Consider the following 15,174-nt stretch of genomic DNA (forward strand, 5'->3'; position numbering starts at 1 on the left):
TTGTAAGCTCAGCTGTTCACTCAATGGACAGTCAAGTCATTAACGCCCGCGCAATAACTCGCTCCTATTCATAAAAAATTTTTTTTCTTTCGTTATTTTTATTTTAGTTTTTTTAATTGCAGCTAAAATGTCAAGTAAACAATTGATTAATTCTGTTGACACAACTGTTGGTGAAACGTTATCTGGACTTTGTTGCGCTTATCCAAAATTGGAGCATCATGAGGCTAAAAATGTTGTTCTGATAGCAAATGTAAGTTTTACTTATGATCCTAAAGTGTGACAGCAGACAATTGTCAATTTTTTAATTTTTAAATAAAAAAATTGAATGTAAATTGAACAAAATTTAAAAAATTCACATTTACAGAATTTCAAATTCAGTGTGTGAATTTTTTTATTTTTGTTTTTGTTAAATTCAAAATTTGTTTCATATCTGCTGCATTCACACTCAGACAATAAACAATTTTCCCATTTTTGTTTTCAACGAATCAATGAAAAAAAAAAAGTAAAAAAATGCATGTGTAGAAAATTAATAAATCCTCTGGTGGAAATTTTTCAGACTTTTCTCTGAAAAAGTCTTTAGAACTTAGAAAAAATTTTTAGAATTTTAGAACTGAGTTTTTCAGAGAAAATTCTTAAAATTTCCACCAGGGTCTATGGATGCAATTTTTTAAAATATTTTTTTTATGATTTATCGTTTCTAAAAAAATCCAAAAATTATCAGAAGTCGGCTGACTTGAGTATCGTTTATTATTTAATTAATAAATAAATTTATTACTTATTTTAGTATAATAATCGTAGAGATAAAGTATCAATAATTAGTGGTGGAGGTAGTGGGCATGAACCATTTGCTGGTGGTTTTGTAGGTACCGGAATGCTGACAGCTTCAGTTGCTGGTTCTGTATTTGCTGCACCACCTCCTAATCATATTCTTCATGCTTTGAATTCAGTTTATAATGATGGTAAATTTATATGTTCACATTATCCGATATTTAATTAACTTGTTTATTTGTTGCTTCAGCTGGTACGTTGGCTGTGATACCAAATTATACTGGTGATTGTTTGAATTTTGGAATAGCTATTGAAAAAGCTAGACAAAAACATCTCAAGGTACTCATAAAAAATATGTTAATACTCCGAAATGATATTTATTGATTAAAGAAACTCAATTATTTATTCGTGTCAAAAATTAATCACCCGGTTTTATCAGAAGCCTTGAAAATGGATATCAATTTTAATTCGTTTAACTGAATAAATAATTATTTAATCAATAAAATATATGAGCAATAATATTTACTTATGAGTTTTGATAGTTCAGTAAATAAATGAAATTTTTTTATAAAGATTTCAGAAATAATAATCGGAGATGACTGTAGTATTCCGAAATCTGATCAAGGTCGGGCTGGTAAACGAGGACTTGTTGGTATATTATTTGTTATTAAAATAACTGGAGCAATGGCTGAACGAGGAAATGGTATTGATGAAATATTATACCATGCTAAAATACTGGCGGATTGTATAGCAACTTATGGAGTTGGGTTACGCTCATGTTCTTTACCTGGTTTGCTTTTATTTATTTATTTTCTTTTTTTTTTGTTAAACATATCTATGACTAATAAAAACAATAATAATAATAATAATAATATTGTTGCAGTTCTTGTGATCAAATGTACTGACACTTTTTTTTTTAATAACGAGTCTAGAATTTTTTATTCATTAAATGCAGACTACAATCTGTCTGACGACAATAAATAATTGCGATGATAATACGTGCAGATTAGAACTTTACCGTTGGTAAAATACTCTAGTGTGGATAAAATATTAAAAGAGCTGTAGAAGGTCCAGGGTTTGGTACACTTACGGCGAGTGGGTTCACTTCTGGGCTCTAGGAGGCCTGATTAAACAAAATGATTTACTAAATGATAAATTATGTCTGTATAGTATTAAAATTGAATAGTTTTGAATAATTTCTAATCGTTTTAAACTGAGGTCTTTCACTAGAGGATTCGGATGTTGGTGAAGTCTGGCTTAGACTAGAATTACCATGTGAATTTTTAGAAATATTGCTATTGTTGAGGGTCTCGTATCACAATTTTCAAAAAATTTTACTCTAATATCTTTTATTTCCAAGAAATTCCATCAGTTCAAAAGTTTATAAATATATGAAAGAGACCCAATACCCGGTCAGGGATTTAGTACCTGATCACTCAATTTGTATACTTATATTTACTGAATTTTACTAAATATAAATATACAAATACATGGAGTGATCGAGTACCAGTTCCCTGATCGGGTACTAGGTCTTCTACCTTAGGTATGTAATATATATGTGATAGACGCGACATGTCAGATGGATGCTGGCTACAATTTCAATCGGATCTTAATGAAACTTTCCCACTTGTTCTTTGGGAAATTAACTTGATAAAGCTCGAAGATGAGCAAAATCGATCAAATAGTTTAGAAAATGTGGGTTTAATTTTTTATTCCGGGTATGGCCAGGTGACACTTTTTTTGAACCCCAGATATGAGAGATCATAAACTCAGACAGAAAAAAAAACCAAAACTAAAAATTTGAAAAATTGTATTATTATTATTATTGAGTTTTTAGTTTTTATTAAAATAAATTAATTTTTATTGATTATAAATTTAATAAATATTTTTTAGGACAAAATATGTTGGTCGATATGCCAGCAGATGAAATAGAAATAGGACTTGGAGTCCATGGAGAAGCTGGATATCGTAGAATAAAAATAAAAAACGCAGCTGAAGTAGTTGGTACATTACTGGAAACTATTTCTCAAACTTTATCATTACTCAGTAATGACTCGGTAGCTGTTTTGGTAAATAATTTTGGCGGCACAAGTCAATTAGAACAAGGAATCGTCATTAATGAAATAGTTACACAACTGAGTAAGTAAAAAAAAAATTATAATACTTTTTTTATTGATATTAAAAATTAATAATTATAGGAAATAAAAATATAAAAGTATGCAGAGTTTATTCTGGAGTACTAATGACATCATTAGACGCTGCGGGGATTCATATATCTATTTTAAAATTGCCAGAAGAATATAAAAAGTTATACATTGATTGTCTTGATGACACAACAGAAGCACCCTGCTGGCCAGGATGTGCTTACAGTCTTCCTACATCAGACTGCATTGATAATAAGAAATTAATTTCGAGTGCGCAAGTACCTGATACTAAAGATCTAAAAAAAAAATCCATGGGTCCAAAACTAAATGAGCGAGAGAGCAAAATAATAAAGGAATGTTTGATAAATGCATGCAAAGCAATTATTAATAACGAAGAGACATTAAATACGTTGGATCGTGGCTGCGGTGATGGCGACTGCGGTTCCACGCACAAAAAACTGGCTGACAGTAAATCATTTTTTCAAAATTATAAATAAACAAGTTAGTTAAGTAACTGATATTTAAATAAATAATTCGAACAGATATTTTAAAATCTATGGATACTTTGAGTACTTCGTATCCCGTTTCATTGCTTACTGAGCTGTCAGAAATAGCAGAAGAATGTATGGGAGGAACTTCAGGAGCTGTTTATAGTTTGATGTTTACAACAGCGGCTTCAGCGCTAGCAGACTCAAAAGCGGAAGCTGGTTGGCCTCAATTGTGGGCACAGGCCTGGAGATCTGCTATCAATGGTGTTATCAAGTACAGCAAAGCGGAGCCAGGCGATAGAACGATGGTTTGAGATAAATATTTTTTTTTACTCAGCCTATCAAAAAAATCCACATGGGAATCCAGTATAGGATTCTCGCATGACGTTTTTAGATGGATTCCCATATGGTTTCCTATAGAAATCCAACATAGATTCGTATATTCGTATTAAGAAATCCAGATATCCCGGATTCTATAGAAATTACTGATGTAGAAACGCAGTTTCCAGATACTGATGGTTTCCTACATGGATTCTTATATAAATCCATAGATTCCTATATAAATTCCTATGGATTCTTACATAAATCCATACTTTTCAATATGGATTCCTATGGGTTCCCATGCAATTCCACATGGATTTTTTTGATAGAGTATTAATCCTTAGTCTTATTCTATTCGCCAATTAATTTATTAACTTAACAAAAATTAATAAGCAGACTTAAAATTTGTTTTCAGTTGGACGCATTAAATCCTGCGTGTGCTGCATTTACTGAGCAATTAACTCACACTGAATTTAATGTTGTTATTAAAAAAACTGTCGACGCAGCTAAATTAGGATGTAATTTAACCAAACAAATGATTCCTAAGTAAATATAAATTATGTATATTTAATATTAAGTATAAGTAATAATTTATAATTATTTATTAAAATAATAAATTTTAGAGCTGGACGGGCTGCGTATGTAAAACAATCGAAATTTTTAAATGACGTCGATGCAGGAGCATTTGGAGTTGTGATTTGGATTAATGCTATCGCTGAAATATTAATTAGAGAAATAGAATAAAAGTACTAATGGACGAATTGATTAATAAAAAATATAAAATCTAAGAGATGTACGTAAAAGAACTTACATGTATAAAATCTTTGGTACATTAATTTTAATAACGCGTGGACCAATATTTTATCTGATGAACAATTATTTTTTTTTAAATATAAATTGTAATAATAATTTTATTTTAATAAAGAAATGTTAAATTTTAAAAAATGTATCGCGATTTATAAATATTGTGGAAGAAAAAAAATATTTTAATGGATAATTACATTAATTAATTATACTCACACACACATGACATATGACAAAAATGACGGACTTTAAGAATGTATGCTGATGTGTATACAACAACAATTGACAATTATGCCCATTTTTTCTTTCTTATTACTCACAAATAATGAAATTTTTTTTTCATCATATCAATCATACTTATCGAGTGCTTCAAGACGCTCGAGTAGAGGTGGGTGGCTATGATGCCATCCCGAGTAAAGTTTGTCGTACAACGGGAATGATAAATTATCTTTGTGCAATTTAACTAATGCACGTTTTAATGCCGCAGCGTGGCCAAGTTTTTTACCAAATGCATCAGCTTGGAATTCAAAACGCCGTGAGTTTACAGTCATCAGGAACCCGAACAGCTGAAATTATAAATTTTTTATTAATTAAAATTAACATATCTAATTAATTATTTACAAAATTAATAATTACCGTATTCAAAGGAGTTAAAATATACATCATAACAACGATAAGTCCAATGAAAATTGGCTGGGAAGCAGTGAAACCAAAAGCTGTATAAATCGGCTGGTAGTTCAATAATTTAGCAAAGGGGATAAAATTCATGACAAAACTTATCTGCAAATAAACAAATAAATGAATGAATTATTTAATTAAAATATTTGATAATTATTAGAATTTATCGCGGAAAAAAAGTTACCTGAGCTAATGCTAAGCCCTTGAGGGTATGACTGTATTGCCAGTGACCCAATTCATGGACCAAGATCGCGAGTACCTCGTCAACTTCGCAGCCGTAGTCTTCCTTGCCTTTGCCATCAGGATTAACGTTCGCCTGAGAGTATTCTTTGACGAGGGTATCGAAGAGGACTATCCTCTTGTGCTTGTAGAAACCGTACATGTAAGCGTTGGAGTGAGAAGATCTCTTGGAACCTTCGACAATGTACAGCTTGTACAGCGGGAAATTCAATGAGGCCGCTAGTGCTTCAATCTTCTGCTTCAATTCGCCCTCCGGCAGCGGCGAGTACTTGTCAAATAGCGGCGCAATAACTTCCGGATAAACTACGGACATGAAGAGTGTAACTGCTACCGTAAATATCCAGACGTAGAAGAAGAAATAGTCCCCGCCGTTTTTGATAATCCACACTAGTCCGCACAACAATGGCGGCCCGATTATCTGACCTACCATGAACTTCAGTAATTGATCTCTAATGAAAAATTTCACCGTCTGTAAAAATGAATTATTTTATTAATCAATTATTTTGAATATTTAGATCTACTAATTTTAAAATTACCTGTTTATTAAAACCATGTTTTTCTTCGAGGATAAAGACGTTGTATATTTTAAATGGCATGTCAATAATTGTCGATACCGTGTTCATAATAATTAGCACACAAGCACTAACTATTATTTCGTTTGATGTATCCAGAGCAAGGAATTCCGTCAACATGAGACCCCATTGCCAGTAATAATAAAATGCGTACGTAAGTATTACAATCTATTGAATAAAATAAATAAATAATTTAAGTTGAGTGTTTAGTCGCCTTGAAAACTTGAGTAATAAAAAATTTATAGGGTAATGTCGTAAAAAATTTACGACTGATATTATAATTTTAGTATAAATATTCAATAATTTATTAATAAAAACGAATTTGGGAAGGAAAAGTATTGGGAGGATAGAAAAATGGAAGTAGACAACAAGGAGGAATGGACCAGGATCAGGAAGGGCAGTGTTACAGTTCTACTCACAACATCTCTACTCAAGGGAAATACCTATAACTCTACTCAGTTATATCTTTATTTAGCTTCAATTAGACTCAGCTACAACTCTACTCACGTATTTTAGCCTATCGATAAAATATCAATTCTTTGTGAGCAAAGTTGTAGCTGAGTAAAGATATAACTGAGTAGAGTTGAGGCTGAGTAAAGTTGTGAATGAGTTGGAGCTATTTCTCTTGAGTAGAATTGTAACACTGCCTCAGGAAGAACGCAGTGCAGAGCTTGAGCTGCGGAGGAAGACTTCACCACTGGTCCTGTCCAGCAGTAAGACGTAAAATAAAGCACGAGATAGTGGAGCCGATGGCAAAAAGGAAGAACAGCTGGCTCAGGAAATAATAAACGAGCTGTAGACAGCCGGTGATAGTCAAAGGCAACCAAAAATTACTAGGAAGATGAAGAAATTGATATATAAAATTAAAAAGATATTCTGTAAAAAACTAAAACTTGTACAGTAAAAAAAATGATACTGAAGTTAGTAGACGTCTAATAATTTTTGGATTTTTTTTAGACGATAAAAAATTTTTAAAAAAATATTTTAAAAAATTGCACCTGTAGTTCTTAAAATTTTCTACATGTGCATATTTTTATATTATTTTTTTGCAGTTGATTTATTGCAAAACGAAAATTCAAAAATTTTTAAATGTCTGCTAACTTCAGGATCATTAAAAAAAAATAAATAAATAAAATATTAAATTGATAAATTAACCAATGAGTAGGCTGATCATGAAATTTATCAGCCAACTGATTATCAAAAGATTGAATAAATAAAATATGAGCTAAAATTCAAAATGTCCTCATGCGCATTGACAAAATTTAAATAAATTATTTCTGCGATTAGATAAAAATGATATTTGTTTTTTGATTCGCAGTGTAATCAGTAATATTATTTAATGTTTAATATGTAATTTTTACCGTATTGACAATCGTTGCAAAAAGATCATGAATATTGCTGTAGGCATTTTTATCAAGCGCGTAAATTCTAGCTTTCTGATACAATTCTTCAGTCATCAAACCACCTAATGATGTAGGCAGTGATGTCAATGTTTGCATCAATTTTCTCTGCAATTAAAAAATAATCAAAAAAAAATTAGCAATCTCAATCAAATAACAAATAAAAAAAAAATGCCACGTGTTGGAAAATAATAAAATACTAACCTGACGCAAACTCAAATAAAGTTCCCAGAAATAAAGTATCCAAATAACAGCAAGTATTGAATAACGTATGTACTCTTCATTATCCGTTATTACCGCCATTTTAATAAATAAACAATTTCACGGTTTTTAACAGAAAACGCCGCGTACACAACACAGCGTCCGGGTTCGGGTATAGCTCCGGGGTCCGGGTCTGGATGATCAATAGCAACAGCAATGGTGTAAATATATACGATTATGATTTTAATTTCAGCTGTTCTTGCTGTATAATATTTTCCTACACATGCTAACACTCGGAAAATCAGACGCAGACAGCACGACTACATGGTAATTACTTGTACTAAAAGTAATTCAAAAGCCGGCCGGTGAAGACGCTGTTTGTTCAACACGTGGCGGGATACTACAGGCTTATTAAATTTTTTTAAAGCCTTCAAACTAAACCATCTAGAGACTAGCGATTTTTTTTACCGTACCCTCTACTCTGGACCAGTTGGAAAATCTTGACCATTAGTCAAGATTTAATCGAAACCTCACCGACCACCCGCATCTGCGAGCGGCCCTTTGGTCCTTTACCTTCTGAGAAGTCCAAAAATAGATTCATTTTCTTTCTTATTCGAGGATTCTGTGAAGGTTACATTTGAATACATAAAAAAATTTTTTTTTACATATCTGGACATTTTTTTTTGTATTAATTATTTTAAAAAGATGGTGGTTAGTTACAAAAATATTACAAAAAAAAATTATTTCAATAGATCTTGTTGTTTAAATTAATTTTCTTTTTTTTTGCTTGATGGTTCAGCTTCCAATGGATTTTATTTATCATGAAAAAATGAGCTTAGACACATTTTTAACTTTACGCTGACAAATCGGACAACGTTTTGTACGTTTCCAAATTTGAATCGCACAAGTATAACAGCTAAATATATGTAATATTTTACCGTGAACAAAAGCACCGTCTTTTGGTTTAACTGTACAAACGAGACACTGTTTAGTGTCGCTATCATCAGACTTATCGTTTTTTTTAATGTGATCATTGATATTGATCTCATTGCAATTATTTTTCCCGCCACTTAGCGGCAAGCAGACATCAAGTGAGACAGAAGTCGAGGCTTTATTGTAATCAATATTATCAACATTAAACAATGAGTCTGATGATGTTAAATTGTCGTTATTAACTTCTGATACCAATGACTGCTGGCTGTCAATTACCGAATCACTTTGACTTTGGCTACCAATCGCCGAGTCGTAATGACCCTGACTACAATTTGCCAAATCACATTGACTTTGACTACCATTAGCTGAATCTGTTTGACTCAATCCCAGACCCGAGTCAAGGTGCGTCAGAGATTGTGAATTAGACGTCGTTGCCGCTGATGATGACTCACTCTCTTCATTACTTTTATTATCAAAATTTTTCTTACGTCGTTTCCGTTTCGGTCGTGGTGGAAAGAAATTTTTTTTGAGCTATACATTCATACAAATTAATTAACTGCATTACTATCGACAATAATCAAAAATAAATTTTGACTACTGCATGATTTTTAGTGATTGTCAGTAATTGACAAAAACTTACTTGGAAACATTTTTCGCAGTGCGTAAACTGAGGATTTGCTTTCTCCTCACGACACTGTATGCATCTATAGAAATAAAGACGCCCAAAGTCACTGTCTACTGACGCTATTGATTCGTCAGTTTCTTCAGAATAATCAAAATTTGAACTACTTAAGCTATTCCGAGATAACATTACTTCGACTGCAGAAACGTCCTAATTTAATACAATAAATAAATTAAGTATTTAAAAAAAAAAAGAAAAAAAAAAGCAGGTACTGCTTATATTGGCGGGGAATAAAAGTACCTCTGGATCAGATGATGATATTCGATCGTAATATGGATTATCAGACTCAGATTCAGATGCAGCCAATTCGAACTCAACTTCAACTGCAATGTTTGCGTTGTCATTCGAAGTACTGATCCATGTTGTTGAAGTATCTGAAGTATCTCTAGCATACTCTGTAAAAAACAATAAAATAGTTAGCATGTGATAGATAAGTTATTTAATTAATTAATTAATACATACCAGTCTCTTGATCTTGCACACTGTACATAGACTCAGTATCGCTGTCATCAGTTCCTAGTGGTGATTCACTCTCCAATGTTACGTACCAAGAATATCTTGGTTTTTTAACATTAGATTCATGATCTTCGTTTTCTATAAATTAAAAAATATTTTTATAAATTTAATAAAAAGTAATAAAGTAAAATAAGTGTCCAATGTGAGCTCAGTTTATTTTTTCACTCGGACTTAATGAGAACGATATTTCTGAAGTAAGCAGACAATTAAAAATTTTCAGATTTTTTCAACAAATAAAATGCGGAAAAAAATAAATGATAGTAAAGTTAGCGGACATCTGACAATTTTTAAAATAAAAATAAAAAAATGATGATCCTGAAGATAGCAGACATTTAAAAATTTTTGAATTTTTGATTTTCAACAAATCAATTGCAAAAAAAAAAAACTAAAAATATGCACATGAAGAAAATTTTAAAAACTACAAGTGCAATTTTTTCAAATATTGTTTTTTTGTAGTTTATCGTCTAAAAAAAAAAACCAAAAATTATTAGACGTCTGCTAACTTCAGTTATCATAAAAAATGCATGTTTAGAAAATTCGAAATTCAGTACATGCATTTTTTAATTAATTTTTTTACATGTAATTATAAATTTGACGTATGTCTGCTACATTTACACTCATAAAAATAAAAATACGCACGTGGAAAATTTAAAAAACTATAGATTCAATTTTTTAAAATAATTTATCGTTTTTAAAAAAATTATAAGACGTCGGCTAACTTCAGTACCGTGATAACGATGACTTTTAAATTGATAATAAATAAAAATCCATTGTTTTAAATTTATAAACTATCAATAATTCGTTTAAAAACTAAAAACTTGTAAAATTAATCAGTAAATAATTTCTGTGAAAAAATTTACCATCATCTGATCCTTTTCTTTTCCATGAAGAAGAGCCAGCTTGATTCAACGGACCTACGCACACATTTTGAATGAAAATTATATTATACAATAAAAAAAAAAACTAAAAACGTCGTTTTAATACAAGAATAACCATATAAATTAAAGCTTAAACAATTAAAACCGATACATACCAGCTGGCGGTGGTTGGATTGAATTCAAGAGGCTCATAATTGTCAAAAGCGATCCATTGGTAAATTTAAAAAATTAACGTAAACTAAAAAAGAAATAAAGAACGCCTAGACCGCGTCCAAAAAAATACTCAAGGTCTTACGTACTCCAACAACCACAGTCTAGTATACAAGTTTACTCCCGCTTATTCCAACTATACATTCATTCTCTTCTTCCCGTATTCTCGTGTAGTATAGCGTACACACATACAAAAATTATTGTACGCGATGTACGCATTGTAGTAAATTCTTTACACAAGAATCGACACGTAGGAACACGTTTTAGGTTCCATATTTATGTGTAGCTATATATATACACATATAAATGGACAATAGTGAGTCGCAATACACCATCAACTTCGTAAATATATATATATATATATATATATATATAGACATAGACGACATATATTTGTGTCGATAATAATGTGAAGTAACTGACAGTTAATTTTTTAAATTTTCAATAAATAAAATTTGAGTAAAAAAAATGCGCATTTGAATAATTGAAAATTCGCGCGCGCATTTTTAAAAATTTATAAATTTAATTTCAATTGTTTATAAAATTTAAAATTCTGTTTGCTACATTCGCACTCATCGATAATGATGTAAACTTTGAAATTTTGAATTTACCCGCTGAGTTTAATATCGACAAAGAGAATATTTTTATGAAAATAAGGAAAATAAAAATAATAATAATAAATGTAAACTAGAGACGGACCAGATAATTCCAATTGCATTTAAATAATTGATATAAAAAATGAAATTAGATTATTGACATGCGCTTAATTAATATTTAAATAATGCACGTGTAGACATACGTCAAAGTCAGTAGTGTAATTTAAAAAAAACGTAAAAGAAGATGTAATTATTTTTGAAAAAATTTGGTGTATCATAAAATTACGTGGTAAAATATCTTTGAACCACGTGAACAATTGGTATAGGTGGTAATTGTCACGTAGAAATTTTGAACTTGCGTCCATTGGTTTCTAGGAAAAATATTTTTAATAGTTCGAGATAGCGGAGTGTAATTAAGTGGGGGTTTATTTATATAAAGGTCAAGGACTTGGGTTTCATCAGTTTGTATTTGTGTTCATAATAGTATTGGATAGAGGAGTTTTTTTACTGACAGATACCAGATGATCGAGTAACATTAGATGCTGATTACTTTTAATATCATTGGCTATATCCATATAAATTATTTATTATTTTAAAAACATTTATTATTTTTTAAATGTATAACGGGAAGTTTCACATGTGTTTTATAAAGATAAGAGTTGGGTTGTGTACGTGACTTAACTAAATACAAAACTGCACTGATGATTGTTGAGGACGATAATAATAATGATAATAAACATTTAAATAAATAATTAGTGCTGTTGGAAGTTTAAAGTTGGCGGAAAAATAATTTCAAGTTTTCATTATTCAACTGAGCGCTACTATTTTCTATAATAGTGACGTTGCATTAGTAACATATGTATTATAAATGCAATAGTGATAACTATTTTTAAAAATGTCTCGATTAATGTTCATAATATTTTTATCTATTTTTAACTTTACATTTGCTAATTACTTTGGATCCCATAAGCAAAGTAATGATCAGTGTTTCTGCAAGGTATGTTTACAAATATTTATTATTTATTTATTTTTATTGGTAGTGTTGTGTTTAACCTGTTGAATAATTTATTTATTTTTTCTGTAAAATAAATAAATAATTAATTAGTAATAATAATCACCGCCATATATTTTTTTTTTAGTTAAAAGGATCAATTGATGATTGCAGTTGCAATTTTGATACTGTTGATTATTTCAATAATATGAAAATATATCCAAGACTGCAAAGTCTTCTCCTGAGGGATTACTTCCGGTTTTATAAAGTAAATTTGAAAAAAGATTGCCCGTTTTGGGCTGATGACAGCAAGTGTGCTATCAGATACTGTCATGTGCAACCTTGTGAAAGTGTAAGTTATTATTTATTTATTTATAATTATTATTTATAATTTATAATTAATTGTTAATTTATTCAGGATGACATACCAGTCGGACTGAAAGGAGACTTACGCACAGATACCCATGACTACCAGTACGAGAATCCGTATGACAAATATTTGGCTGAAAATCAGCTGACTGATTGTGAGCAAACTGCCAGGGATCACAATCGAGAGCTCGGTTATTTAAACACGACAATAAGCTCGAAGAATTACAAAGAATTTGAGAGATGGCAATATCACGATGATAATTTGGATAATTTTTGTATCAAAGAAACTAGTCCTGGTGAATATGTCGACTTGCTGCTAAATCCTGAGAGATATACCGGATATAAAGGGCCTAGTGCTCATAGAATATGGCGGAGTATTTATATGGAAAATTGTTTTAGACCTGATGCTTCGCCGCATAATTTTATACAGACTTCTAAAGTCAATGGTAATTTATTATATTTTTATTTTTATTATTATTGAGGTATAAGACCTAGTGCCCGATCAGTTCATGTATTTGTATATTTACATTCAGTAAATATAGATATACAAATACACGAGTGATCGGGTACTAGTTCCCTGATCGGGTACTGGGTCTCTCCCCTAATATTTACTGATTTTAATAAACAAATTTTATATTTAGGAATGTGTTTAGAAAAACGTGCATTTTATCGTGTGATATCTGGACTGCACGCTAGTATTAATATACATTTGTCTGCAAAATATTTATTATCTAGTCAAGATGGTATGACATTCGTACGTGAAAGTGGTGAATGGGGGCCTAATCTTCCAGAATTCCAGCGACGTTTTTCACCGGACATGACTGGAAACGAAGGACCCGAGTGGTTAAAAAATTTGTACTTCTTGTATTTGTTGGAATTACGTGCACTCCATAAAGCTGCGCCTTATCTAGAACGCGAGGAATATTACACTGGCAATGATTCTGAAGATGATGATACTAAAATGGCAATAAAGGATATTTTGCAAGTAGTAAAGTACGTTTAAACTTTTTAATTATTAATTTAAAGAATAAAATTAAAAAGTTTATTTTTTCAGGTCATTTCCTGATCACTTCAATGAAAGTCTTATGTTCAACGGCGGATCGCAGGCGAAGTTGTTGAAAGAAGAGTTTAGACAGCATTTTAGAAATATATCTCGTATAATGGACTGTGTGGGATGCGACAAGTGTAAATTGTGGGGTAAATTACAAGTGCAAGGTATTGGTACTGCACTGAAAATATTATTTTCAGGTAAATTTGATGAGTGGTCGCCCAGGCTGACTTATTTAAATAGAAAACAATTTAATCTTGAAAGAACTGAAATTGTCGCTCTGGTTAATGGTTTTGGAAGGTAAAAATTATTTATTATTATTAATAAATTTAATTGCTTCAATTATCAGGCTAATGATTTATTTATTCTACAGATTGTCTGAGAGTATATTTGAGTTGGACAAATTCCGGCAGATGATGAGATAATTCCATCCAGCTGACATATTTTTCCATAGCCCAGTAAAAAATACATCACATGAAAACACAAAAAAACAATAGATATTACTTATAATTTATCGATAATTAAATTAAGATAGCATTTAAATATCGAAAGAAAAGAATTTATTTAACGAGTTTTAAGTACTAGTTAATTTTTTTTTAGTTTATCAGGATTTAATTAGACGTGACTAATTTTAAAATTTAGACTTAGAAAAAAATTGTGGTCTTGATATTTTAAATACTTACATAATAAAATAATATATTAAATAAATATATAAACTTGCAATACAAATATTGGAGGATTTTAAAAGTGCAAAGATAATTTAGATGATTATAATATTGATTGGAATAATTATGATATTATTTACTGACTGTATAAAACAAAGTACACTCTTCCGATTGACACATTTTGATACCAAAATCTTTACAAAAATTTATTTTTTATATATAAGTTTCTTATAAACAAAGAGAAACAGATATTATTAATAATAGTTTCAGTAATTTGAGGATTACTATGGTGTAATTTATCTATTAAATATTTATCTACATGTCTACATTATTTGTAAAAAAATTTATTACTGTATCTCCTGATTCTATCTGTGATAAATTATTTGTTTGTCCAATTACTTTTGTGTTTAATAAATCTAATGTAGGAAATAAGAGTAGATTTTTATTGCAGGTAGAATTTAAATTTAATCTTTTTATGTATTTTAAATTATTTTAAACAGCGCATTATTTTAGAGTTACAAATTAAGTTATTGTAATAAACTATCGCTACTTTAATTATGTTTAATTATCATTTATATATTTATTTGTTATTATTATTTGTTTAAGTTTTAATAAATTAATTTATAAACAACTACTTTGTTATATATCATAAATTAAATCAATAAAAAAT

At 30.2% G+C, this 15,174-nt stretch overlaps 4 protein-coding genes across 6 annotated transcripts; 2 read left to right on the top strand and 2 right to left on the bottom strand.

Moving 5' to 3' along the window:
• Positions 1-7: 7 nt before the first annotated feature.
• On the top strand, positions 8-4,666 carry LOC130663842 (triokinase/FMN cyclase-like). Of its 2 annotated transcripts, none has more exons than XM_057463348.1 (9): positions 8-250; positions 785-959; positions 1,019-1,107; positions 1,342-1,558; positions 2,662-2,907; positions 2,967-3,380; positions 3,455-3,708; positions 4,137-4,267; positions 4,345-4,666. In XM_057463348.1, exons 1-9 carry the CDS (start codon positions 128-130, stop codon positions 4,463-4,465), a joined length of 1,770 nt encoding a protein of 589 aa, XP_057319331.1. In that variant the 5' UTR covers positions 8-127; the 3' UTR covers positions 4,466-4,666. The 2 variants fall into 2 exon arrangements, with proteins under 2 accessions (XP_057319331.1, XP_057319333.1); XM_057463350.1 differs by having other exon boundaries at positions 112-250; positions 864-959.
• On the bottom strand, positions 4,543-7,760 carry LOC130663843 (CAAX prenyl protease 1 homolog). Of its 2 annotated transcripts, XR_008989260.1 has the most exons (7): positions 7,620-7,760; positions 7,377-7,523; positions 5,980-6,183; positions 5,388-5,912; positions 5,162-5,305; positions 4,742-5,091; positions 4,543-4,586 (listed from the first exon to the last, which is right to left on the bottom strand). XR_008989260.1 is itself a non-coding variant. In XM_057463351.1 (6 exons), the coding sequence occupies exons 1-6, from the start codon at positions 7,716-7,718 to the stop codon at positions 4,873-4,875; spliced, it is 1,338 nt and encodes a 445-aa protein (XP_057319334.1). In that variant the 5' UTR covers positions 7,719-7,760; the 3' UTR covers positions 4,543-4,872. The 2 variants fall into 2 exon arrangements, 1 of the variants encoding a protein (XP_057319334.1); XM_057463351.1 differs by having other exon boundaries at positions 4,543-5,091.
• On the bottom strand, positions 7,620-11,100 carry LOC130663844 (E3 ubiquitin-protein ligase Mdm2-like). Its single transcript, XM_057463352.1, has 6 exons — positions 10,781-11,100; positions 10,608-10,661; positions 9,694-9,825; positions 9,472-9,626; positions 9,190-9,381; positions 7,620-9,080 (listed from the first exon to the last, which is right to left on the bottom strand). Exons 1-6 carry the CDS (start codon positions 10,815-10,817, stop codon positions 8,436-8,438), a joined length of 1,215 nt encoding a protein of 404 aa, XP_057319335.1. The 5' UTR covers positions 10,818-11,100; the 3' UTR covers positions 7,620-8,435.
• Positions 11,101-11,533: 433 nt separating this feature from the next.
• Positions 11,534-14,926, top strand: LOC130663481 (ero1-like protein). Its single transcript, XM_057462726.1, has 6 exons — positions 11,534-12,428; positions 12,571-12,774; positions 12,841-13,237; positions 13,433-13,784; positions 13,846-14,139; positions 14,213-14,926. The coding sequence occupies exons 1-6, from the start codon at positions 12,327-12,329 to the stop codon at positions 14,262-14,264; spliced, it is 1,401 nt and encodes a 466-aa protein (XP_057318709.1). The 5' UTR covers positions 11,534-12,326; the 3' UTR covers positions 14,265-14,926.
• Positions 14,927-15,174: the final 248 nt, after the last annotated feature.

The sequence above is a fragment of the Microplitis mediator genome, chromosome 2 (assembly GCF_029852145.1).
Source record: "Microplitis mediator isolate UGA2020A chromosome 2, iyMicMedi2.1, whole genome shotgun sequence".
Classification (NCBI taxonomy): Eukaryota; Metazoa; Arthropoda; class Insecta; order Hymenoptera; family Braconidae; genus Microplitis; species Microplitis mediator.